This window comes from Musa acuminata, chromosome BXJ2-7, assembly GCF_036884655.1.
Source record: "Musa acuminata AAA Group cultivar baxijiao chromosome BXJ2-7, Cavendish_Baxijiao_AAA, whole genome shotgun sequence".
Taxonomy (NCBI): domain Eukaryota; kingdom Viridiplantae; phylum Streptophyta; class Magnoliopsida; order Zingiberales; family Musaceae; genus Musa; species Musa acuminata.
In genome coordinates this window covers 23,177,423-23,203,095 of record NC_088344.1, presented here as the reverse complement: position 1 = coordinate 23,203,095, position 25,673 = coordinate 23,177,423, and the positions used below count along the sequence as shown (strand labels likewise).

At 44.5% G+C, this 25,673-nt stretch overlaps 3 protein-coding genes across 4 annotated transcripts; 2 read left to right on the top strand and 1 right to left on the bottom strand.

Annotated features, from left to right (window-relative positions):
• The first annotated feature begins 457 nt into the window (after positions 1 to 457).
• Positions 458 to 2,167, top strand: LOC135617423 (putative UDP-glucose glucosyltransferase). The gene has a single exon (XM_065117598.1). The coding sequence runs from the start codon at positions 572 to 574 to the stop codon at positions 2,030 to 2,032; it is 1,461 nt and encodes a 486-aa protein (XP_064973670.1). The 5' UTR covers positions 458 to 571; the 3' UTR covers positions 2,033 to 2,167.
• A 7,048-nt stretch (positions 2,168 to 9,215) lies between these two features.
• Positions 9,216 to 10,902, bottom strand: LOC135617422 (transcription factor MYB44-like). Its single transcript, XM_065117597.1, has one exon. The coding sequence runs from the start codon at positions 10,675 to 10,677 to the stop codon at positions 9,556 to 9,558; it is 1,122 nt and encodes a 373-aa protein (XP_064973669.1). The 5' UTR covers positions 10,678 to 10,902; the 3' UTR covers positions 9,216 to 9,555.
• Positions 10,903 to 15,567: 4,665 nt separating this feature from the next.
• Positions 15,568 to 25,234, top strand: LOC103981395 (uncharacterized). Of its 2 annotated transcripts, none has more exons than XM_009398121.2 (10): positions 15,568 to 15,777; positions 17,473 to 17,540; positions 20,598 to 20,623; positions 21,873 to 21,963; positions 22,186 to 22,281; positions 22,808 to 22,876; positions 24,215 to 24,273; positions 24,380 to 24,502; positions 24,620 to 24,691; positions 24,786 to 25,234. In XM_009398121.2, exons 1-10 carry the CDS (start codon positions 15,691 to 15,693, stop codon positions 24,839 to 24,841), a joined length of 747 nt encoding a protein of 248 aa, XP_009396396.2. In that variant the 5' UTR covers positions 15,568 to 15,690; the 3' UTR covers positions 24,842 to 25,234. The 2 variants fall into 2 exon arrangements, with proteins under 2 accessions (XP_009396396.2, XP_064973668.1); XM_065117596.1 differs by having other exon boundaries at positions 15,634 to 15,777; positions 17,353 to 17,540.
• Positions 25,235 to 25,673: the final 439 nt, after the last annotated feature.

Here is a 25,673-nt window from a genome sequence, read left to right as displayed (position 1 = left end):
CTGCATCTCTCATGAATGCGTGATCGATCGCGCGACGACCAAATTGTTGGGGGGCGATCACTCGTCCGTCTCTCTCGTCTGTTACCTTTTGATCTCATCTAACCCTCGAACGCCGATCGATCCGTCATCGACCACTGCATCACTTGCGTGACCGGTATGTCCTTTTGCTGCGGCTCGCGTCGATGTTCCGTTGCTACCCCTGGGAGAACGTGGTAACGACGTCACAAAAGGATCTCAAGCCACGAGGGATGCCAGCGTCACACACTACGGCTGGGATGACAGGTTTTATTGTTATTTTATGTGGCTGTGGTCGAGATAACTAAAATAATTAAAATAAAAATGAATCCAAGTGATTTCGGAGTCTACGAACCAAAAAGTGCTACGTCACTGCTATCCTCACACCGACGCCGACCGCCGGCTTGTCTTGCCCATGTTGCGCTATTTCCAAAGCCTCCCATCGAGCCAACCACCTCCTAAAAGCCAGAGAAAGCCCACCTCACCCGCTCTCCCTTCTCCTTGGTATTACGGCTCCCTAGCTTCGCTCTCTTCCAGAGGACACCGCCGCCGCCAGATGGCCATCGTCACGGAAGGAGGTAACGCCAGCAGCGGCCACGGCGACGGCACCACCGCCCACATGCCTCACGTCCTCATGGTCTCCTTCCCCGCCCAAGGCCACCTCAACCCCCTGCTCCGCTTCGCCAAGCGCATCGCCGCCAAGGGCCTCCTCGTCACCCTCTGCTCCACCCACGACATCGGCCACCGGATCTCCTCCTCCACCGCCAACTCCGCCCTCGGCGTCCCCGTTCCCATCGGCCGTGGCTTCATCCGCTTCGAGTTCTACTCCGACGACCTGCCCGTCGACGACCCCCGCCGCGACGACCTCGACGTCCTCATGGCCGCCCTCCGAGCCACTGGCCCGCCGGCCATATCCGACCTCATCCGCCGCCACGCCGACGCCGGCCGCCCGGTGTCCTGCATCATCAACAACCCCTTCGTGCCGTGGGCGCTCGACGTGGCCGCCGACATGGGCATCCCAAGCGGCGTCCTTTGGGTTCAGTCCTGCGCCGTCTTCATCACCTACTACGGCTACTATCACTCCCTGGCGAAGTTCCCCACCGAGGACGACCCCCACGTCACCGTGAATCTGCCAGGCCTGCCGCCGCTCGAGGAGGGCGAGATACCCACCTTCCTTCATCCTTCCTCTCCCTACAAGATGCTGAAGAAGGTGATCCTGGAGCAGTTCCACAACATCTCCAAGGCGTCGTGGGTGTTCGCAAACTCCTTCCAAGAGCTGGAGCGCGACGCCATCGACGCCATCTCCCACCGGCTGCCCATCATACCCGTGGGGCCGCTGGTGGAGCCGGACCAAAACTCGCAGCGCTCCGACATCCGGAGCGACATCTTCGAGGTGGCCGACTGCACGGAGTGGCTGGAGTCGCAGGCGCCGCGCTCCGTCGTGTACGTGTCGGTGGGTAGCGTGGTGGTGCTGAGCAAGGAGGAGACGGCGGAGCTGGCGTGGGGGCTCAGCGACTGCGGCCGGCCCTTCCTGTGGGTGGTGCGGGGCGACAAGCATGCGCTGCTGCCGGAGGGCTTCCTCGAGTCGGTCGGCGATCGGGGGCTGGTGGTGGGGTGGAGCCCCCAGGACCGCGTACTCACGCACCCCGCCATCGCCTGCTTCGTGACCCACTGCGGGTGGAACTCGACGCTGGAGGCGCTGACGGCAGGCGTGCCGCTGGTGACGTACCCGCAGTGGGGTGACCAGGTACCGAACTCCAAGTTCCTGGTGGAGGCGTACGGCGTCGGGGTGCACCTGCGGGCCCCGGCGACGCGGGAGGATGTGGAGCGGTGCGTGGCGGCGGTGACGCAGGGCCAGCTCTCGGAGGCGATCGGAAGGAGGGCGGCTGAGTGGAGGGAGGCGGCGACAAAGGCGGTGGCGGAGGGCGGGTCGTCGGACCGCCACATCCAAGCCCTGGTGGACGAGATAAGCAAGACCGCCAGCAGCGGGCGTGGGCACGTCAACCCCACGGTTTGAGCTCTATCCGATTGATTGCATGGTGCAAAATAAAACACACTTAAATCGCTCGCACAATTATTGTTGTTATTATGGAATTTTACATGCTTCGGGGAATAATGCATACATATATTATGAACTATAATTATCGATTAAGGACCTTCGATCAAAAGAACATCATCAAGTTATTGTCCCTTTGAATCAGTCAACGAATCATGTAACACAAAGAAACGACCATGTCGATGGAGACCGACACCAACAGAACCGGAGAAGATGGTGGAGCGAGTGATGTTGATTCCTGGGGGCATGTATAAACAAATAGAGAGAAAGGAGAAGAGGATGAACGAAGCTACAATGTACGTACTTTTCCATGGTCATTGATTGACCACTTTGTTTGTCTTTGAATGAAGCTGCCTGCCATCGGACAAACCACCGCCATCTATTTTATTTTCCGTGCCATCAAACTTCAAACCATCTCGTGGAAATTTGGAATCGACGACTCTACGATATTATAAGATAAAGCAATATTTCGGGAGCCAAAGTAAACGGAGAGAGAATAAAATAGTGTTAGAGGAAATCATAAAATAGCATAAGATAAAGCAATATGTTCGAGTCAACTTAATATGATATAAATCCATATGAGTGTTAGAGATGATATTTGATGTGGCTTCCAAACCAAAGTATTAATTTCCCAAGGCACCACCTATGTTATCACGTGAACTTCTTAACATAGCACAGAGAATTAGCTTGTATATTGTTTCCCACTTGGTATTTTATTCGTGTAGACGATAAGGGAGAGACAATCTTGAATAACTTATCCCGAGCTTTAGTCAATAAGAGCAAATAGGTAAAGAGCGATTACTTTCACATAACGATTATATATCGAATGATGATTGATTCTTAATATATTTTTTATCAAATAACCTCATGTATAAAGGAAGACAGATAGTTGGAAAGAAGAAAACATTGATACCAAAGGATCGACAATAAATAATAAAAACATAAATAAAAAATAATAATCAAGTTCTAACACTTACTAGATTTGTGGAGAGAAATCTAATTATTTTAACACGCAAGGAAAAACCACAAATTCCTACCACTTAACCCAAAGATCATCATCATTCGTAAGTCTCAAAAAAAAAAAAAAAAGAATTCTCTAAGTACAATAAATCATATCCAAAGATTTTATAAAACAATGAAGTATTATTCTCTTACTTAAAATTCTTTATTATCAAACGGTTTCGGGTGGAAGGATCTCAAAATACCCGTCAAACCCGACATCAAGATGTTGCAATCAGCAGGGATGTGATGGTGATGGGACGTTGAACGCGAGACACAACAATACGTGGTGAATTCGAGCGTCCAATCTCTAAATCCGGAAGCACCATCCAACATGAACACGGAGGAGGCAAAAGAAGAAGAGACAAAGGGAAGGAGGTATATTCAATCCTTGGGTAGACAACAAAGTCACGTTGTTCCCATCGCCACGCCGAAAGAAACCTCATCCTCGTTATCGTCCGGCCCGTGAACACACACCACCATGCATGCCTGCCTCGATTAGCTCATTCATTTTATCTGCTGCCAACCTTCGCCATACTGGAATTTGATCTGTGTCGTCTTCTCATTTTATGTACAAGCAAGCATCCACTGGCCTCGGGCTCTTCATTGACAACACGACGTCGGATCACAATTCTAGCTTGCCAATGCCACAAGACATCCCACGTTCCGATTGCACATCCGAATCGAACATTTCTGCCGCCACGAATTCCTCCGATGATTCCCTCAATCTTTGGGGTGTGCAAATCTAATCGATAAATCGATAAATTACATAGATCATATTTGATTCCGATTCAAACTAATCTACTTACTACCCATTCATGCAGCCACCGACCGGCAAGAAGGTCACTTCATGAGCGAGTCCTCCGTTGACCAATAATCCACACGTCCTTGTCACCACTTCATCTACGCATAGCTTCTCGTACGTCACCATTATGTGATAACTCTCGTTTTAGTCAAAAGCAGCCATCAAGCAAGTGGTCCTCCTCCAACTCGAACCAACTAATGCAATCAGAGAAGCAACATGTCACCGTCGATTCCCACTGCACGCACCATCTCTTTGTCCACACCACAAGGATCGATTCCCTTTGATTTCCGACTCCATCCATGGTCGTCTCACCGCTCGAATTTGGCCTCCCCATGCATCCACCGCGATGCTTCCTCGGTTGCCGCATGCAGCGAAACCACGTGGTGGAAATTACGTTCCTCCAACCTTCATATAAAGGGGGACGACATTACCTGCTTCCTCCCATGTAATACCTACTCCTCCTCCTCCTCCTTCATCGATATCGCTCGCCATGGCTTCCCGCTCTAGGGTTCTGTACTTGGCCATCCTCATGTCGGTCGTGGTGTCGGCGCTAGCGAGGCCGCTGAGAAACCTGGAACAACGACGTGGCGGCGCCGGTGACAAGGTTGTCGGCTTCGTTCAGGGAGAGATGAAAGTCGGAGGGCCGAGCCCCGGCGGTGGAGGCCACAATGTGACTCACTTCACCACCGACGGCATCAACGTTTCCGGTCCGAGCCCCGGGGTTGGTCATTAGAAGAACCCCCGCTCCATCTCGATCGCCATCATCCATATCCAACTCCCCATCCGTCGTCCTTCTTCCCTCTGCTCGTGGTCGATAGCGTCCTCTTTGTTTCGATATTGTAAGGATGAGTAAAGTAGCACAGATTGTTTTATAGGTCGCGGTCCTATGTATAATGCATCTCATAAGCTTAATCGACGTATACTCAGCGAAACAAACTGTTGCTCTTTGTTGGTTTCACGAGAGAGAGAGAGAGAGAGAGAGAGAGAAAGAGAGAGAGAGAGCGAGAGAGAGCATGCACTCATGACGGACGTGACTTGCAGGGCATCCACAAAGACCAAGAGAGGCATGAGATATCCTCACGCTGCCTTATTGGGCTCATAAGGTGCACAAACACCTCTTCTCAGACCTGGACCTGTGGGCCATGGACCGGTTCAAGTTAGGCTCAATTATATCCGCGAACCAATCGCCCGATGGACCGGTTTAAGTTCGGCCGAGTTGCTTTTTGGGTTTCCCTCTGCTTCGAAATGATTCAAAGGTGGGGGGTACATTTGTTTGGATCGCGGGAGGGGCGGAGCGAGGGAAAGAAAGAAGAGAGCGCGAGCGAGATGGCGAAGCCGACAAGAACGAGGAGGGACGCCGGTTCCATCTCCTTCTCCGAGGGCGACAAGTTCCTCGACTACCGCTGCCCTCTCGTCTCCGAAGCCTAGGTCTCGCTCGATCAGGGGTCTTTATTCGGATCTTTATCTCTGCACTTGATTTCGCTTCCGTCCTTTCTTTAGTAGTTCTCGGCGGGGGATTCGCTAGATTTAGCTTCTTAGTCCTCGATCGATGCTTGCTTGTGGTCTCAAAAGTCATTCTGCTGTCACATCTCACGTGTTGCTACATAAAGACGGATGCGATGCATCCTTGTTGGTTAGGGCGGATTAGCTTTTCGGCAGATTTAGCACCCGATGGAGGGGTTCTCTTTTCGTTTTGATTCTGCAGCTTCGATGTCACAACATGTTTTATTAAAGCTTTAATTGGTCGATTTGGGAAACGAAAAACTGGTAAAACATAGAAATGCTCTACTTCAGATTCATCTCGTAGATACATATGCAATCTTTCATGAGATTGGAAGAGTTTATATCGCTGTTTTGGCAGATATTGGCGAATAAATTTTCCAAAACGGCTGTTCTTGGATATACTCAACTTCTAATGATGGCTTATTTCATTGCAAAAGTGTCTTTGCTGAGGATTTGCATTCGAATTGATCCGATAGTTGGATGTTGGGTGTGCAATGAAGTGAATACGTAGTCTCCTGTTTTTCCTACAAGTTTGGATGTAATATTCGTACGATAAAAAATTCCAGACAATAGAAAACTCCTTTTGACTATTCTGGTGGTTAATAACCTGCCATGCTCATGACTTGCATGCACGAATCAAGATCGCAGAGTTCCACTTTAATGTGCAATTATTTATAATGATTGAGGCAGTGTATGTCTGTCTGAGTATGGATAGTCCGAGTCATAGGCCTAGCCATGATTGTATGGATACTTAGTCGGTAAGTTTTGCCATCTTTTAAGCATATGATGCCTGGTCTTGTCTAGATAAAATAATCTGAACAGACAAGGGAATGGATGCTTTAGTGGTCGACTGTGTGCAGCACGAACCGCGTTCATTTTTAGGTGCTCAGTTCCGACTGGTGAACAGGTTGGATTGGGTCTGGTCAAGGTTTTCGGTGTCATACATCTTCTGTATCCCAAGATTCCTGTCATACAAAACTTCATGCTAACTCGCTGAATATTCTGGTGGCGATTTAGGACTAATAGTCTTCTAAAGCATTGACTGTAGTATCCCTAATTTTATCTATCTTAGGGCCTAGTTGTAAATACAAAAATTACAGAGAAATCTATAAAATTGCGGTGTCGTACCGTTGCTTGTTTTCCGTTGGGTTGGGAGCGTTACGTTTGGCATTTTATTAAATAGAGTTCAGTGGGAGGAAAAGATCCATCTAACTGATCTTATATCGTTGGGTCATAATGGCTTGTTGTTGTCGTTGTTGTCATCTTCTAGAGTGTAAAAGTTGTCTCTCGAGATTTAGTTAATCAGAATATGGAATCATATGGCTGAATCGGCCTGGTGTTTTTAGGTGAAAAATGGTTTTACCTATAGAAGACATAGATGTTTTACGGTTAAGGAACAGTGTTTTCATGATGTGTTGCAGATCTAAACCTAATCGACTCAAGCCACTTAATTTAGTTGTGAAGCGATCAACTTTGTGGTCGTCGTTATTTTTCAACAATTTCCCTTCAAAATTATTATTCTTCTTTACAACCCTTGATTTGCAAACAAAAATTATATTAAATAACACCTTGATGATTTGTTTTTTATTTTAAAAATGATAATTCCTCTGGTACGTTATCACCTTCGACTCCTGTAATAAAGCAGTCAATATAAAATGAGGAAGTGATGTTTTCTCCTGTTAGTCAGTCTCTTTTGTCCGATATTGTAATTTGAGGTTGTTTAATCTTCTTGTAGCTAATTAATGGATGTTAATGGGCATAATCTTGTATCACCAACCCATCTGCTTCTTCTTTTGTTTCTGATGTAGTCTATTCGTTTTTTAGTTGGCAGTTCTGGTTTAGGTAAAACATATCTGACAACAATTTGTCAAGTGTTTTGATAATTGTGTACATTTGCCTTTTAATGTTATAAAACCTACGTTCAATCTAACAGTTGGCATTCTTAGGGGGGTGTTAATTTGTCAGTATTTAAAACAATTGACTTGGATTCCTTAGTTCCTCAAGCCAGATTGGTTTTTTGGTTCCATTCCTGGAGATATCTGTGAGGTTACAGTTTATCATTTGACATAAAAAAAAAGTGCATCATTTGAGATTTGACATTCTAGACAGCCCAAGTAACATGCAATATTTCTTGGATTAAGAGAAGTTGCATTGAAGATTGTGACATCAATTTTAACCAAGTGATCTCGGGTTGCTTTAAATTCTTTGATCGTCTTTGGTTTAAGCAAAACTAAATGACTGCTTCAAAATCTTTGGTAGTCTTTGCTTGAGAGTTTCTGTCTGGTATAGCTATTTGGTAGTCTTTGCTTGGGCCTTTGTGGAACTCAAATTTCCAGGTTTTCTAGATGGTTTGTTTAACTAATGTGGCCGTCCCAAAGTCCCATTTAACGCTGCCACCATTAGGTTTTAGCCATTTTGTAGATAGATCATCAGAGTGCCTGTTCTTTCTCCTTTTTTTTTTTTTTTTTCCGTTTTGGTGTGTGTGTGTGTGTGTGTGATTGTGATGATTTAAACAGAGTAAATGATGTTGTTGAAGATAAAAGTCAGTTTGTTGAAATGTGAAGGAGCTACTTATCCATGAAACTCAGATGATTTGTATTTCCAGCACAAAATGTGTTGCTAATTCTGTAAATAATTTGTCTCGGGCGTGCTAATAATCATGCTTTTCGGGTTTCAAATGTGGACAGTCTTCTGTCAGAAGACCGAGGGATGTTGGTAAAAAGATGAGGGCGTGAGAGGCTGCAAACAAAGACGTGCAGACCGAGCTGGTAAGCTGACACTAGTGGCAAATTTTACCAATTTCTTTTTTAGAACTATAGTAAATAACACCGATGTCTTTTGGCTTGTCAATTTCTTCTAGGGTTGATCCTGATGCGCCACCCACTACGTGGTATGCACAAGGATACAGCTGCTGCTACCCAGATATGTTGAAAAGGATAGATATATATAGCTTTGCTCTCCCTCAGGTAAGCCTGTGCCTCTTTTTTTTCTTTTTTTTTTCTTCTTCTTTAAAAGCATTTATGATGGTTCGACGTTTCCTCGGCAACTAAGCTTAGCGGTGCAAAAAGAGCATGGCATCTCAAGGTCGAATTCTCTGACGTGTAATGCTGATGGTGATTCGATCTTGAGCTGCATCATTAATGATTGTCGCCAGCGATCAAATGAGACACGGAGACGCTCTTTTTGAATTTGGGAAACGGGTTTCTGCAAGTCTTGTCAACCATTGAGTTGCGGGGTGGGGGGCGAATTAAATTAACCACGCAGTTGCTGCTGCCCAACTGGCATGCAACCAAACTTATCTCTTCTTCCAACTAATGCTCGTCCCCATCAGTCCACGTCCCATAACCAATTCCCTGACGTCTACTAATCAACGCTTCTTTTTATCACCTCCCCAACCCAACAGTGTCGTGAACGTTATATTATTCCTCCTGATAAGAACCAAGCGAGTAGGGGGAGGAGTCTTTTAATCCGCCATCCTCCCTTGACGGTGACACCCAAATCAATCTTATCTATCGTTTTTGGCATGGTTTGGGCTCCTCATTCAAAAAAATCTCGAGTCAAAGTTTTCGGTTTTTGTCCACAACTGAGACTTTCAACCGCACCACTCCCAACCGCAGGATTCGACGGCAGCAATGGTAAAAGCGTCAGGCAAGAAGTCGGGCTGTACCGATTTGCTATCGCTTAGCAGCAATAGTCAACAGACACATTTGAATGGAGGTGACAGTCGATTAAGACTTGTCGAAATAGAGATGTGCTCTTCCTACGTCGTTTCATCGACACAATCACTTCAGCATCAGGACCCTTAACTATCATCATCGTCGGGAATAGATCAGATCAGATACAAAGAGTGCATCTTTTTGCTGCCCTTTTTTTTTTTTTTTTTTTTTTTAATATTCCTTTCCACATGACTACCACCGGCGAAACATTTCCCCCGACTTGGATCTCTCGTCATAATCTTCCTCCTGTACAACTTTTTTTTTTGGTTCTTTTTTCGCCAAGGAAAGCAACTTATTTGCCAAAAAAAAAAAAAAGTAGGAATACAAAGGAACCGCATTTCTTCTCGGTCATCTTATATCTCTGTCTTCGAGAACTGTTTTGCCGTTCGTTCGTTCATTCATTCCTTCCTTTGATTCGGATTAATCATCATCCATTGTTTCTCGGGATCCGACATAATACCCTACTCGATCTTCGTTACTCCGATGCGATTCATCGCCGCGTTGCGGACGCCCTCGGGTGGCGGCTGCATCCCGCACAGCATGCGGCTCTGCTCCAGTCCTGCCATGTAGCACCTCACCTCCTTGCGGATCATCTCTTGCATGACCGCTAGGAACTCCGCGCTGAAAGGGATAGGCGTCGGCCGCCGCTCCTCCTCCGCGGCAGACGAGGCAGCCACGGCAGGGCGCCGCTGCGTCATGGGCTGCGGGGTCGGAGCCGAGGTCGGCAGCAGTTGGAGCTGGTTCTGGATGTGGTTGACAGGGCTGCCCTGGTGGTGGTGGTCAGAGGAGGTGTCCATCGGATCGGATCCAGGGAGGGAGAGTGTGAGGGACGTGACCGGATCGTCGTCGTTGTGGATAGGAGTGGCGGCGATGGTAGCAGCGGTCATCGGTTCGGTCTGATGAGGTCCTCGGCAAGGGGAAGAGTGAAGCACGATGCCACCGGTTCTAGGAACTGGTCGATAGATGTGAGGCACCTCCGCCGCTGAAGAGATCACCGGATGGCTGTGGTGGCTGGAATCGCTGACGTCGGACTCCGAAGGGCTGCCGGGGTTCATCCAAAGCCCTCCTCCGCCCGACAAGAGGACCGGACCGTCGCTGCTGGCCCTCTCGAGCGCCCTCGCTTCCTCAGGCTCGTCGTCCTGTTCGATCGCCGTGGCCGCCTTCGCCGCCACGATCGCGTCGTAGTGATGCTGGAGGCCGCCGTCGCCGCTGCCGGCGCAGGGGGGGGTGTACTTTCGCTTGAGGGTGGAGTTCCAGTGGTTTTTGATGGCGTTGTCGGTGCGGCCAGAGAGGAGGCGGGCGATGGTGGCCCACTTGTTGCCGAAGCGGCGGTGGGCGCGGATGATGATCTCATCCTCCTCCGCCGTGAAGGGCCGGTGCTCCACCTGGGGGGACAGCTGGTTACACCACCGCAGCCGGCACGACTTGCCGGACCTGCCCGGAATGGACCTGCTTATAAGCGACCAGTTCCGGGGTCCGTGCCGCTGCACCAGCCGCTGCAGCGACGTGTCCTCCTCCGGGCTCCACGGCCCCTTTATCCTGGCCGCCTCCTTGCACCTGCTTCTCCCCGTTGTGGCCGCCATGGAATCCCCAAACTCCCACCGACTTGATATCTCGACTGCTTCGATCGATGTATCTGCAGCAAAGATGAAAGGGGGAGGAAGAAAAAGGAGAAAGGAGCGACCTTTATGGCCTAATCATTCATTCCTCTGTTTCGATCCGGTTTTCGTGTTCGACCGGGAGAGAAAGCAGAGAGGGATGAAGCCAAGGAGAGCGAGCAATAGGACGGCGAAGCAAACAGGGAGTGGGGTTCGATGCCTTTTATAGGGGCACAGGGACAAGGATTGGTGACTGGGTTAACGGGGCGTTTGGTTGGGCACGACCGCCCGCTTCGTTCCGGTTCAGGCGGTTTGGTTTGGTTTGGATACAGCTGGCTATGGCCACGCGTCGCCCGCTCGCCGCTCCCGTCTCTTTCGTCGTCTTCTTTCTCCTCGGCGACAACTCGGTGGTCACCCACGGTGGAGAGTTGAAGGATCCGCAGTTGGTTACCTGATGGGCCCATCCATCCAACTCAGGGGTCGGCGGTCGGGTGCATCGTGAGCGGGTGGAAGAGAAGCATCCAGGTCTTCCTCCACAACAACTTGTTCGTTTTCTCCCACTGGAATCGCGATTCCAGTGTCCGATGTCGCGTTTCGCGCTTAGTTATTCAAAACCTATCTCGCTCGGCCCTTACCTTTCCTTCCATTGACGGAAGTCGCGGTCTCTCGTGTGGCCCACCTGTTAATCTTGCGAAGACCTTAGCCATTCGTGTGGGAGGTAGGTATTTCCCAGAGGTGAGGGTTAAATTCCGAGGGCATAAGCTTTGGTTTCCATGTTCGTGGGGGCCGCAAGTCGGCATGGCTACAGGTATTTGACTCCTCATGACGACGACGGCGGCCCGGGGGGCATATATGTATGGGTGCATGGATGCCATCTGACGCCGCTGAAACGCCGACAACCCCGTGGCCTCGTCGCGTTGATCTGGGACGTCCGTATCATGATTCCCCTGTTTCGTCTGCCCACTGCATCTTATCCCAGATGCATGTACCAACTTGGTGGACCTTTCAGTGTCCTCAATAATTAACTAAAACGTCGCAACTTAATTGATGGAATTCTTATCAGCTGGTTAGCACCTAACTCTGGAAGTGGATGTTTAGGAGAAGAGAGTCGGCTGTGGATTTTTGCCTAGCCACCCTGGAGAGCATTATTCGTGCGTGTCAACAGCAGTCGGTTTCAGTTTTAGTTGGTTAGATATGGCTCGAATTGGGTTTACAAGTGTCATAAATATATGGATACGTATGTGCATATATGTATGCTCGCTACATAAACTGTGCAACTAGTTGGTATCTTTTGTTAGCTAAAAAGAACCAAAGTCGAAGCGATGGCATAATTACTGCACCCCTGTGGTGCAATCCGAACCGTCCATTCCTAAATCGATCCTCTCTCGAGATTGATTCTTCGATGACCACTCTCCCTCCCTCTGCTTCTTTGTTATTATTATTATTATTATTATTCGGTAAGATCCGTAACAGACCTTCCTCCCTCCTTCCTTAATTTGTTGTTAATGAGTTTGTAGTAAATCCAACGTGCACGCCCCTGCCCACTTTAGTCAAAGAGTAATGAATGAATGAAGTGATAACTCACCCCCCAGCAATAGAAAATGATGAGAATCAGTGAGACGAGATAGCTTTGGTGGTGCTAAGCCTAACAGAGTATAATTAATATACCCGTCGGAGTGGCATTGGCTCTCGGTTCCTTTAGTTCTTCTTCACTATAATTAAAATAAATGTAGCCGAGACGGGGAGGGAGAAAACTACGAGCAAGCAAAGCTACGGCCAGTCCTTATTTTTTGGCCTTTTCTGCGGCTCGTACCTCGTGTACTCTCCGCACAGCTGTTGGTTGGGCCCCGCTCCCCTTCTTCGCCGCTGTCTGTTGGACGGTGTGTTTTGACTCTCTTCATCTTCGCCCATCCAGTCATTTCTTTACACGTTTTCGTTGCCCTTTTTTTTTTTTTTTTTTGTATTTTGAGTTTGCAAACTCCATATGCGGCCGTAAAAACAAAGGATATGATATTTTGAAATAGTGATATCGGTTTCTAAATGCCATAATTTTCTAAATGCCTCTCGCTGGACCGGTTGGGTTCGAAGAGGAGCGAGAGAGACGCGATACAAAACTAATACCAGTGGTCAACAATGGAGGGAGGGAAGGAGGGAGAGGATGGCGTGGGTTGGGGAGAACGAAACAAACAAAAGAGAGTGACGAGATTTGGGGGAATCGTATCCCTTTTGTACGCAGCGGTTACGCGTCACCAGCTGTCCAACACCCAACCCCCCTTTTCTTTACTTAACTCTCTCAACTATCTTCGCCGGAAAGAGAGAGAGAGAGAGAGAGAGAGAGACCAACGGGAAGCGGTTCGAACAGCACGTGCCCCTGCAGCTCCCCTGTCGCGTGGCACACGTGTGACCGTTGCCCCGTCTCTGCCATTGGATAAGCAGGGGCGCTGGTGTCATTTAAGCGGAGCAGGAGGTCACGTGGTGTGAGGAAAACCGGAGCCCACTCGGTTTCGTAGACGACAAGATATTTTGTTATGGCCTTCGTTTTCCTAAGAGGTAAAAAAGTAAAGGGGAAGGAAGGGCATGGCGGCATCGAATATACATCGAGTGGTGGTGTTTGTGCCCTGCCCCCATCACAGCTGCACGGAGGTACCAAAACTTGCTTTCCCGAGACACTGCCACTACTCGTCCGCCCTTATCATCTTTTTATATAAACAATGTTAGTGTGGCACAGAGTCTCCCCCCGATCGCTGTTCCACTGGCCCCTGCCGGAATGAACGGCCGACGAAGCAACTGCGAAGATGCTGCTTGGATTCCCTTTTGATAGCCACAAGTAAAGGAGTCTAACCTGTACCTGTCTTTTGATTGGATTGGCGTGACGTGTGGTCCACGTGGGAGCCCACGCTTGCGACCCACCGTGGTTACGTCCTCCCATCGCAAAAAAAGTTAGATGTCCGACTGTGAAGGAAGGTGTGTTCGAACCCATGGTGATGGAGCAAAAGCAGAACCGACTCGTCCATCCCACGAGGACACCATTAATTTTCACTAGCTAATAATGAAATAGGTTCATTTTAGTCTCGGGAGTAAAACGACGTCGACCCTCGGTCGGGAAATGACAACGGGGAAAAGCAAAAGAAAAAAAAGGAGAGATGCAGATGAGAACACGTTTGGTGGTTCACCATCCCACCGGTCGGCTCCGCGGTCCATGTAGCAGGTCAGCATGACATGACGGAAGTCCACATCGTCGACCTTTGTTTTGTTCTTCCTCCCCCACTTGTTTTTGCCGTGGTTCCTATCGAACGAACTACTACTGCATGTAGTCTTCGCCGACGCTCCCTCTCCTCCGCTTTTTCCTCCATACAAATACCAACCAAACCGCAACAGGATATAATATTTGTACCCACTTCCATCTTCACCAACCCGCTTGATCAAGCTTGTATCCATCCCTTCTCTTAGTGATAATGCTACATACATGCATGCACGCACCTAGAGCTGATGGTACTTGGATCTTTTATCCTTCTTTTAATGTGTCCTCGAGCGGCCATAGAGTAAGTGGCAAGGATTCGAGAACGGGGAGCCACCCGCTCCACTTGATGGAATCTAAGCAACAGCCTTCCACAACACACCTCCTCCTCCTCCTTGATGCTGCTGCTGTTCTCTTTGTTTTTTCCTCCTTCTTTTATAGTCTTATGGCGAGCACATCGAATCACATGCGTCTTTGTGCCTCGGGCACCTGCAACGCCTCTCCCCAGCTTTCGCTCTTTCTTCATCCAATTTATTAATGTCTTTGGCTCCATCATCATCATGAGCAAGTGAACTGTGCTGAGCTGAGCTGATCTTTCCAAGTGAAAATGTAATTTGCATGGTCCGTCGTCGGCCCCCGTCGCATCACCAACCTAATCCTATTATTCTTTGGCTTCGGTCCCCTACCACCACATTTGACCCCGGTAGCTTGCTCATCAAGCACCAGCATCTCTTTTAACTCGTCTCGTTTTGATGCATCCATCATGTGAGGTCAAGTAGCACAATCATGCCTAGGATCTGCGATCACATCCATCATCCACCCTTGCCTTTGTATCCACAACTACAGGCAGCAGTAAAGTATTCATTCTGCTCCACATGGATGTCGGCAGACACCTCCTTCTCTTCGATCCAAACTGGCCAGTTTCTTTGTTAGATCGTCATATGAGTGAGTGAGTACATCACATCATGTCTCCTCCTCCGCTTCCGCACCAAACATTCTTCCGCCCAAATATTTATTTCGCCGTACGACGCGGAGGCTATGGAAATAATCGGAGCAGGAAAAATGTCATCTACGTATTCTCTGTTCGGCAAGCAACTAATAATTATCACTACAAGGGAAATGAAAGATAAAAGTCAAAACCAAACGAAGAAAAAAGGCAGATAGTGGAGCAGTAACATCAAACGTCATCTCCCCCGCAAGGAGGAGGCTGGCTGCGGGGGGCCCACGGAATGGAAATTTTGACCCTCTGCGCTTTATGTCGCGTGGGACCATAGAGAGGACGTGCAGTAGACGACAAACGAACGCCATTGCTGACCGAAGCTAGCTAGCTAGCTAGCTGCAAGTGGGGACAGACGTTCCATTTGTTTGGGTGGGTCTCAACATGTATTAATTACATAGTCGATGGCCGCGGTGGGCTGTCGGTCCAAGTGGAAAAGATTCAGAGAAAATAATATTAATAATAATAATAATAATATTATTATTATTATGCGAGAATGGTTCCGCAAAAGAGCAAGCGGCCATGAATCGGGCCATGGACTGTTGTCCGTCAACCCAATCCGGCCCGTATAACATCCGGTCTGACTCGAGAATTCTCGATGCTAAATAGTCATTATTATTATTATTATTATTAGATTATCAAGAAATAATACAAGGCTCTCTCAATCGGCCGCTCGCTCCTCCTCTTTCTCCTTGCAGATCTCATATCGCGGTCCACTGCGACGAGAGCCGGGAGGGGGAACGATTGATCGGAACGAGGGAGGATGCTGCCGACCGTGTCCAAGGGGCGCGGGACCTCAGCCGTTCGGCCCGCCCCGGGATTCTCCCAATACCTCCGCCGAATCGTCAAGGTTCTTCTCTCCCCCCTCGCCCCACCCTTCTTTTCTTCCCCGAACCGAACCACATGCGATCTTCCCGACTCCTTCGGTGTCTGTTTGTCGGGATGAACGTTGGAATTCTTGAGAGATCCATGATAATTCTACGGTTTGATCCGTCGCGTGGGGACGGCGGTCGTGAGATTCTAGGAAAAAAAACCCGAATTAGGTCGAAGAATCGTTCCAGGAATGGGCCGAATTAGGTTTTTTCTTGCAGCATTGACGTGGATCTGTTTATTAGTCGTTGGCCTTACGAGCGGAGGGTTTCTTTTAGGTTTCGAGAAATCGATTATAGACTTCGATATGGAAAGTCAGTCACAAGAAACTAAAAACGTACCATCTCTTTTTGAGGAACTCATGTATGGCCGATCGGGTGATCTGATCAGCGTGGCTTTTGTTATTAAATGAGTGAACGTACCAAATTTATTTGTTCTAATACCAACGCTGATCTTTCTTACCCTAACGTCATGCTTGGAAGCCTACAAAGTAAGTGATCTGTGACGGGGTCTCCGATGAGTTATCTTGAGGCCATGCTATTTTGCCTGCAGGTTGCACGATAGTTATGCTCCTGATATACTCAACAGCAAACTCGTTGTGATGATGAAACCAACACTTTGTGTGTTGCTGTCGTGTTTTACAAACTGTCTACTCTTGATGCAAGATGAGTGACACGAGATGTCTAAACATGTTTTTCTGATATATGAAGCTCGTTCAATTTGGTGGCAGGACTGCAACTTGGGCAACTTGGTTTTGGTTAAAGGTCAACCGTAATACCGACTCGAACATTCCTCTATCCATATCCATGTGGATCTGATCTTGAATTGTGATTTTTTCGTCCCTAAGCTAACCGAGTTGGGTTTGGCTAATCGGTTCGCACTGGGTTGGTTTGGGATAAAGCTAGGTTGTTTTGGTTATAACTAGCTAAGCGCATGAGCTAAAAAAAAAAATTGTATATAATTAACACCGCACAAATTTCTGTGTTACACACAATATATACATATATTGCCAAATTGGGTTGGGATCTGGTTGGGTCAGACTAGACTAGACTTATCTTATATCTAGATTGGGTTTTAGGTGACACCTTACATTTTCTTTGACTTGAGGATTTTGGTTCCAAGATATCCGATACAACCAAACAAAACGATTGGTTTCAATCAAATGGGTTTGTACTTAACCAAACTTAAATTGCCACGATAGTTTCAGGTGGCAAACAATTTTATATGTAATGATTGTGCAAGAAGACTGGTCAAAATTTCCACATTAAGGTGATTTTTCCTGACGGAAAACAAGCTTTAGTCTACTATATGAAGTTTTAATTATGATGGGTTTTATTACTTTGTCTTGGTTAGTGAAAGCATGTGGTTTATTCTAAATCGATGTCTAGCTTACCTATTTTTGGGTAACCTGACATTAGGTTTATGTGAATGAAAATAGGACCATGCGCCAGTTGTCTAGAACGTTTGCTTCATGCGCTTATGTTAGTTTCAACTTTTTTTGGAGTAATTGTGTTTTGTGTCGTGGATTTATTGTACTTGTTCTGCATGTTTACAGGTATCGAGGGGAAGGATGGAGATCAGAATTTATTTCTGAACCAATTCGACCCTGATCTTTGCGAGTATAATAATAATATGATTTTCACAGTCTCATGCCCTTGTTTCTTTTGATTTTTAGTGGCAACAAATGGATATCGAGTATACCTTTTGGCAAATGCTTCATCTTTGTACCTCACCCAAAGTTGTGTATGTATCTGTCCTAATTCCTACCATTTTAATGTTTCTGAACACATCATGTTTTAAGTATCTATCCTTTCAGTTTTCACTGCAAATTATTTGCAATTTGAATGCATCTGTACATCGAGCATAAGTTTCTATCTTTTATCCGTTAATAACGAAGCTTGATGTTTATATAGTGGTCATTTACTGAATTCTCCATAATATTCCTTGCATGATGCATAGCCTTTCTTAGTTTCAACAAGATACTCGATGTCTTACCAATTTTTATATTTACAGTTATGGTAGAGGAAACTTGTCGATTATGTGATGAATAGAGATAATTTGGAGATGTTTGAGTTTTGTGGTCTTAAATATAAAAAAGTGGCCTGCCGCATGAAGCCTCCACTGAAATAATACAAATTTTCTAGTGACTTGGAATCCTTTCTTTCAGCTCCAACACTAGTGCAAAAAGATCAAAGACCCCTATTCCTGTTTGGACTAGCACAAGTCTTTTCAGGGAAGAGCAGGCCGAGAAATGGGTCAAAGCAATCTTTCAACGGCGGAGATCAAACGGTCTGGGACACCCTTGTCACATGGATGGTCCAAAAAGGAGGCCCAAGTGCCATGTTAGCAACATAAGATGACTTGGAGACTTTTGTTGATAACTCAGCATTGATTTTGACCACTTTTTGGACATGAGGTTTGATGGGTCAATGCGATAAACTCTTATTCCTTGTTAGATTAAAACTATAAACTGTAGGTTGATCTTTACCCATCTGGAGAGTCCTAGCTTGACTCAAACTTGATCGAGTCAACTTCAGTTCACATTGGGAGAGGGACAATAAAAAGGGTTTTATAGAGGACGAGAGCTGGAGGCATGTATAGGCTTGATGGCTAACTGATTAACACCTCTCCTTTTCATGGTCCAATCTAATTGAGACTTACAAAAGGATTGATCATGGATATTATAAATCTAGATGGAGCAGAGCTAGTGTTGCATTAGGTTACGAGAGTCAACAAATAGGTGACTTTTGTATCACTTAAGGTACAAAATTGAAGTATTACTCTTAACAATATCTCGTTCCCTAGAGTTCCTCTCTACCTCTGTACTCTTTCTTTTCTATTCTTAATCTCTTTTCTCCATCTCTCTGTTCGTAGGTTATGAGGGTCGACAAATGAGTGAGTTATGTATCACCTAAGGTGTAATATCGAAGTATTACTCCGAATTAAATTTCATTTTCCAGAGTTTCTCTCTACTTCTCTATCCTTTTTCGTTTCTATTCCCAAGCTGTTTTCTCCATCTCTATCCATACTAGGTTATGAGTGTCGACAAATAGGTGAGTTATGTATGACTTGGATATGAAATTGAAGTGTTACTACGAAGAAAATCTCATTTTCTGGAGTTCCTCTCTGCTTACCTATCCTTTGGTTTTCTGTTCCCAATCTCTTTTCTCCATCCTTTTGTTCTATCATTTTACCTTGCAGAATACCTTCTTTCCTCAAAGGAAGAAGGTGCTCGATACGATGCAATTATCCTATTGCTTGTATATGAGGTTAAGGGGAGGATAAATGCAGTCCTCGATGGAAACTAAACTATGATATATGATTTATAATTTGTCATTGACTTGAAAGGTTGAAGTCAAAGGTAATCATTTCAAGTGGTGATGAGCAAACTGTTGCTCGCGACGGGATGATTAATTTGTCACATAATGGATGACTTGTTTGTTGTGAGAAAGATCAAAGTGAGAAGGTCCAGTGAAGATTCTCTTAGAGTTCATAGTGCTTTCGCACGTAATCTGTTTTAATTTTCATTCTGAGTTGTTGTTTTTGCTTTCTTTGCTAAACATAGTGACATGCTTCGCGGAAAGATTTGATGATCTCGATCCTTCCTCCAAGCGGATTTACGCTTTGTGGGCGGATTGATAGAGTCGTCGATGGACGAGAGAGCTTGAAAGAGAAAAAGGAATCTAGATTGCTTCTTGAAGAAAAGGAACACCTGAACATGCAACAGTGAAGATACTTCTTGAGCAACAATCTTCATCAATAGCTCGGACTTCATAGGGCTTTTCTCTAGTCGTTTGCCTCCCTTCTTCTCTCCTCTCTCTCTAGGGCTACCGCTTCTCTCTCTCCTGTGTTTTCTAGAGCCGTCAACCTCTTTATTTATGGTTGTAGAATGGGGACTCCTAGATTTCTAATCATACTTGGACGATTCCTAGACTCCTACTCAGATTTGGACGATTTCCACTCTCCTAATTATACTTGGACAACTCCTAGACTCCTAATCCGACTTGGACTTGGACTTGGACTTGAATTGAGTTGGCTGGTCCTGGACTTGGGAGTTGAATTTAGCCGATCTTGGACTAAGAGGAACTTGGACTTGGTCTTGGCTGAGTGGCGTGAGCTGGGTTGATCGTTCCTGATCACATTACAGGCTCCACATCCAGATAGAAAGCACTTGTTCTTTGTTATTCTCATAGTGGTGAAAAATAATTAGTTCCTAACTAATGTATTGATCCCTGTTGTTTGACTATTCACCTATACTGCAGCACCTAATATGATCAACAATGACCGATTTAGATTAAATTTGATTGTAAACTTCTAATGGTGAAGTTCAACATACGACACAAAAAGGAGAGAAAATTGACAGAATACTAGGAACAAGTGAAGGGGAATAAGAAGGGATCTGCAATTGAAAAATCATCACCCGTATGGAGATACTAGTTATACAGTGGAACTTTATATAAATAAAAAGAATTAGTGGCTTACTAAATTTCATTACTGTATGATGCAGTTGCACACTCATTCTTAATAGATTTTTCTTCTATTAAAGTTCTTCTAATCAGAGATAAGGTTTCCGTCATAGGATATAATTCACTGCTTTTTCTTTTCCTGCAATGGACTATCGCTCGACCCAAACAATAGTTTAACATTTAGTTCACTCCCATTTAATTATACTCTTTCAAATTAAGGACTTGTAATATGCCACTTTACTTAATTTACTTGCACTTTGATACTTTATTTCCTGGTAAAGTTTCTTATTGGAGCTTATCGTGTTGCTACATGTGAACATAATATGGGAGACAGCTACCAGCACACAAAGTACCATAAACGTAAGTTATACACTCACATAATTAGTACCTGTTATTTTCTTTTCCTCTTATCATATAACTTGTGCCTTGCAGCCCCATAGTGTGAGATATCTACCTGCTTTTTGTGTATCTGTGTTTGCTTGCTTCATCATTCACATGCCGATTCATCTCTTTCTTGGGTTTCACTAAATTCAACCGTAGAAAAGATCACAAAAAAAATTCTATTGAATTCTGGAGTACATGGTTATGGGAATCTAGCAAAGGAAATCTATTCACAATGCCAGGAATGGTCAAAGCTAGCATGAATAATACTTTATCTCAGGTAGTATGGTAGTTTATGGTTGCTCTTTTGCAACATAGGTGACGAGAGTTCAGTTCATGAAAGCAGCCTATCTATTTACTGGAGTATAGCTTCGTACATTAATCCTTCTCAAACCCAACTTTGGCGGTAGTCTTGTACATTGGATTTTGTTCTTGGTGCTGTGTAATTCAAGTGGATTCCTTTTATTCCTTGGTGTCATAGTCTGCATTCAATTTTTTAGCAAATAGAGCCGTTTAATGTAACTTTTGTTGGATGCCCGTACATATAAAACCTTTGAGTTTTCTGAAGGTTCTTTTAGGGATTTGTTATTTTCTTTTATGTGAAATCATATGTAGGACTGACTTGAAATAATTTTCTAGATTCTAGAAGTAAGAGATCATGTATTGCGCTACTAACCGACCAAGTTGTGCCAGTTGGCCGGTATTTATTTAGCTAATATAGTCTTTGATGTAAGGCATGATATTGTTGAGGTCGTGCCATCATTTAAATATGAGCACATGGCCTCCTGCAAACTGATATAGATAGTTTCTTGGCTTTGTTTAAAAAAAAAAAAGATTGTGCTTGACTTAAGCCCACCCATACTAACTGGCTGATGGCATTAACTTATGTTTTTTCGCCTTGATGTTGTCTTTGGACTCTTCTTTATTGCCAAATGATTAAAAAAAAGATTCCTCTCACAAACTGTCCTTTGTCCCACTCTACTATCAACCAAACAAATAATAAAGCCTTTACCTCCGATAGTAACACATATACAATACATAATCCGTGCTATTTATTCTTTGATTTGTAATATTTTTATGTTGCCTAAAGAATGCTGAATTGGTCCTTGTGCTCATGATAGTCATCCCATGCATAGGTTACGCTCAAGTTATTGGAATGATATTGTGACTACAAAGTTGCACAAATAATATTCATCTGCGTAATCCATACTTTCCCATTTTTGTCCAGAAACAAAGAACCAATGGGCACGAGATGATCCTGCTTTTGCTGTGATCTTCTGTCTCTTTTTGATAGTTGCCACTTCAGCATATTGTGCTGCGTAAGTTTTTCAATGTTGCCTTGTTACATCTAAATGTAATATTGTCATTCCAAGTTCCGAGATACGTAGCTGAGGTTATGTTTTCTGACGACATCTAGTTAACTGCTCAAACTTTGAAGGTCCCGGTTCTTGTTATCTTCCCAGTTGTCATAATAAAGCATTAACCTTTTTATGGGATTTGATTTATCCTCAATTTTCTTTGTGTTCTTTTCCATAATTTAGGTATGGCGTGACTTGGGTGCATTCTGTGTTCACTGTTATTTCAGTTGTCGTCTTCCATTTCTTGTTAGCAGGAACGATTTTGGCTACATGTTGTTGGTAAGAATTTGACATTTAGCATTCTTTTTTACAATTTCAAGTAACTCAGCAATTTGTAACTTTGTTGACATTTTACATTAGTGTTGTTGTTGAACTACACATATGAATTGCACTTTTTTTTTTCCTAATGCATTGCTAAATAATCATGATTTTTCTGATATGCATGACATTTTTGAGGTACCCATTATCTTTTGTATGAAAAGAAAATCCTGAATGATGCTATTGCCTGAAGCTTGTTAAATTACCATATTCACTAACATTAAACACCAACTGATATAAAATATTTATGACAGTTTCTGTGCCTGATAAACGTTGAGTGAGTCATTTCCCCAGAACATGTATGACATTCTTTCATTGGTGAGCATGCATATTATGCAAGAACTAATCAACAACAGAAACATGACATCACTATTGGTGACCAAAAATCACCGTATGAACTTCCAAGACTTTTGTTATATGGGCCAGTCATTGTATAAGATATCATATATTTGTTGAGCTTTCTTTTTTCCTTTTTGAGTTGATGTAGGTTTCTGACAAATACACACATGCGTGAGGAGACACCAAGCAGTCATGCAGTCGAGCAACGGGTTGAATGGTACCACATAAAACTGATGTTTACATATATCAGCAAGTCTGTTGCCTACCAAATTTTATCATGTGAAGTAAAAGATAGTTTGCCTTTTCTTTCTTTCTTCTTGTGACTGTTTGAACATGTCTCTGTACGGTAAATGCTTGCATGTGTGTTTGTCTGCATTTACATTGTTTTCAATTGTCAAGAAGACCCAACTTGTCGTGTCAACCCCATGAATCACTTGACAAGTTGCTAGATGGGATGACAGATAGAATCTTTGCGAACTTGGAAGTTGCAGGACTTGTGGTGAGTTTGCAGTTCTTATGCTTGTTGATTTGGATTGAATGCATAGGTCACTTGATGAAGGATGGGGGGAACCTTTGTAGACTCATGACTATGTAATTTATGGTCTAGGTGATATCATGACTATGGTTTGTAAAGCCAACTTGACTATGAATGAGTTTATTGTGAATGATAAGAAACGTGGTTGAATGGACAAAAAATTAGGCTTTTGTGGAACCAATAAGTCTATGATAACCTTGAAAGTAAAATCAGGCCAACTGGGATTGGAAATACTCTAGTTGCAAAAAGTAACTTCCGAATGCATACAATCATCAGTCTTCTTATTTGTGCTTGACCAGATGATATTTTTTCTGCTTCATGGAATCTTATTTGCATATGTTTATTTATTTATCATTGGGATAGGAACAGATGACACTACAAACCATGTAGCTATAGCAGAACAAAGCAAAGAAAAATGGCTTCAGGGGCCTGATGAACACTGATGTTAATGCTTACAATTATTTTTTCCTGTTTTTAACTTTGGTGGAGTGCAAAACAAATACTAACTTGTGTCCTTGTTGAATATTCTATACAGGAGAAAAAAAGAATGATGCTAATTTTATATTATAATAGAACAAAGCCATAAGCTTTAACTACTGGTTTGGTTAAATGAATATGATTTCTCTATTTACCATCTAGCCTTCCTATGGGCCTGCTCATGTGAACCAAGGATTTTAAACCAATTTCTCAGTTCAGCATAACCGTACAATGTCAATAATTATTCTCAGGTTGCCTTGCAATACATTATTGTCCCCTTCCCATTTCGGCAAAGGTGTTTGGTGGAATCAATTTTTGTATTGATTTTTAATCCAATATGGTATATAAATTTCTGATGGACAAATGTTACTTGTCAGTCTGATGAAATTATGCACAAAACGTCCTGATGTATCGTACAGCTTATGTTTAAATCATTTCGTCCTGCTTCGGTTTCTCTTTACTTGTAAGTGAGATAGCACTTTTTTTCTTTTTCCAATTATGAGACACTAATATTCTTTGGTGTTTATGGTGTCGTGTGAGTAGGCTGTATGCTTTTGACGTTCACTGCAACTCTTTCTTTCCAGCATTCGTTTTGCTCTATGGTAAGTAACCATAACAATTCAGTGCTGTCCATCACCTGTATCGCTATATTCTTGTGTTTTATAGCTCATATGTTAATTTCGCTCATCGCTTGTATCTTTTTTCCAGTGATTCAGTACTTTGTATCCCCTCTCTTGGTAGCACATGGCTTCTTTCCAATGTTGGTCTCAAACCTACTTTTCATGGTGGCCATATCTTACTATCACTATCTGAATTTTCTCGGCTACGATGGTATGCAGGACATGATGCTGTCAATTACTTTGATGACTAATGACTTATTTTTGTCAGAGTTTAGGCATGGCAAGCTAATTGCACGTTGCTCTCGTGAAATGAAAATTTCTGATGCAGTTCTTCCATTCTTGGACAAAACAACCTTCTTTTTGTATCCTATTGGACTTGTCATCATCTTATCCCCGCTGAGTAAGTTTCTTTGATATGGATAGTTCATCTTGTTTTATCTTCCACCATCCAAAAGTCATTCTTTCTACGATGGTCGTTGATTTTTTATTTGTAGTGATTCTTAGTGGCTTCAACCCCACAAGGTATATGATGAGGCTGTACTTCGGTTAGCGACCGTACGCCAAGGGCGCACCACAGGGTGGCCAAGATAACCCGACAGCGGGGGAGTGCGAGTGAAACCTCATGGTCGGTCCATTAGATTGATTTGGCAGGTTTCTCGTTGATGCGAAGGAAAGAGGCGGAGAATGGACTGATGATCCCTTTCAAGTCTTTTGTTGTAGGGTGCTAGATACACAACAGTCACAGGAGAGAGAGAGACAGAGAGTGAGTGAGAGTAATTAGACGTGAGAAGGGTTATCTGAAAGAAACGTATTGTGTTTTTTATGTTTGTTTGTTTTGGGATTCCATCTTATTTCAGTCTTGTGACTGACTGACTGACCATTGCCAATTAATGTGCATTTAGAATTAAAACTCTCAAAGGAAAGGTAGCGCTGTTGATCTTTATATTATTCTCCGGCACTGCGGCCTGAGACCGTCCTCCTACATGTGGTCGAACATCTTTTATGTTACGGGCGATAAGGTTTGTGTTCAATCTGGCGGCAATGCAGGCTGGTGGAAACTGTTTTGATGAAGCAGACAGAGCAACGCATCCATCCTGTGATTTGGTGAAATCATGAATCGAGGTTCTATAGAACTAACTCATCCCGATATTTGAGATTGTTAGAATGACCTGTTTCTTTCTTTTATTTTTATGATTGGCTATACCCCCAAATTCATGTCGCCAAAGACCAACCAAAGCATCGATTATACCATCTTCTGCATCCACTTTCGATGCGATGTCACCACCCCTTGTAACCGAACCGTTCACGGGTGGGTGCTTGTCGCTGGGGGTTCCGACTCCACCAAATCGACCCAAGATTCTAACTGCTGCGGGGTTTAGGCA

Bases quoted from the DNA above. Each gene is read 5' to 3' on its own strand.
- LOC135617423 (XM_065117598.1), top strand. From the start codon at position 572: ATGGCCATCGTCACGGAAGGAGGTAACGCCAGCAGCGGCCACGGCGAC.
- LOC103981395 (XM_009398121.2), top strand. From the start codon at position 15,691: ATGCTGCCGACCGTGTCCAAGGGGCGCGGGACCTCAGCCGTTCGGCCC. The intron at 15,778-17,472 runs GTTCTTCTCTCC...TTTGATTTTTAG, and splicing joins ACCTCCGCCGAATCGTCAAG to TGGCAACAAATGGATATCGA. The intron at 17,541-20,597 runs GTATGTATCTGT...TATGGGAGACAG, and splicing joins TGTACCTCACCCAAAGTTGT to CTACCAGCACACAAAGTACC.
- LOC135617422 (XM_065117597.1), bottom strand. From the start codon at position 10,677: ATGGCGGCCACAACGGGGAGAAGCAGGTGCAAGGAGGCGGCCAGGATA.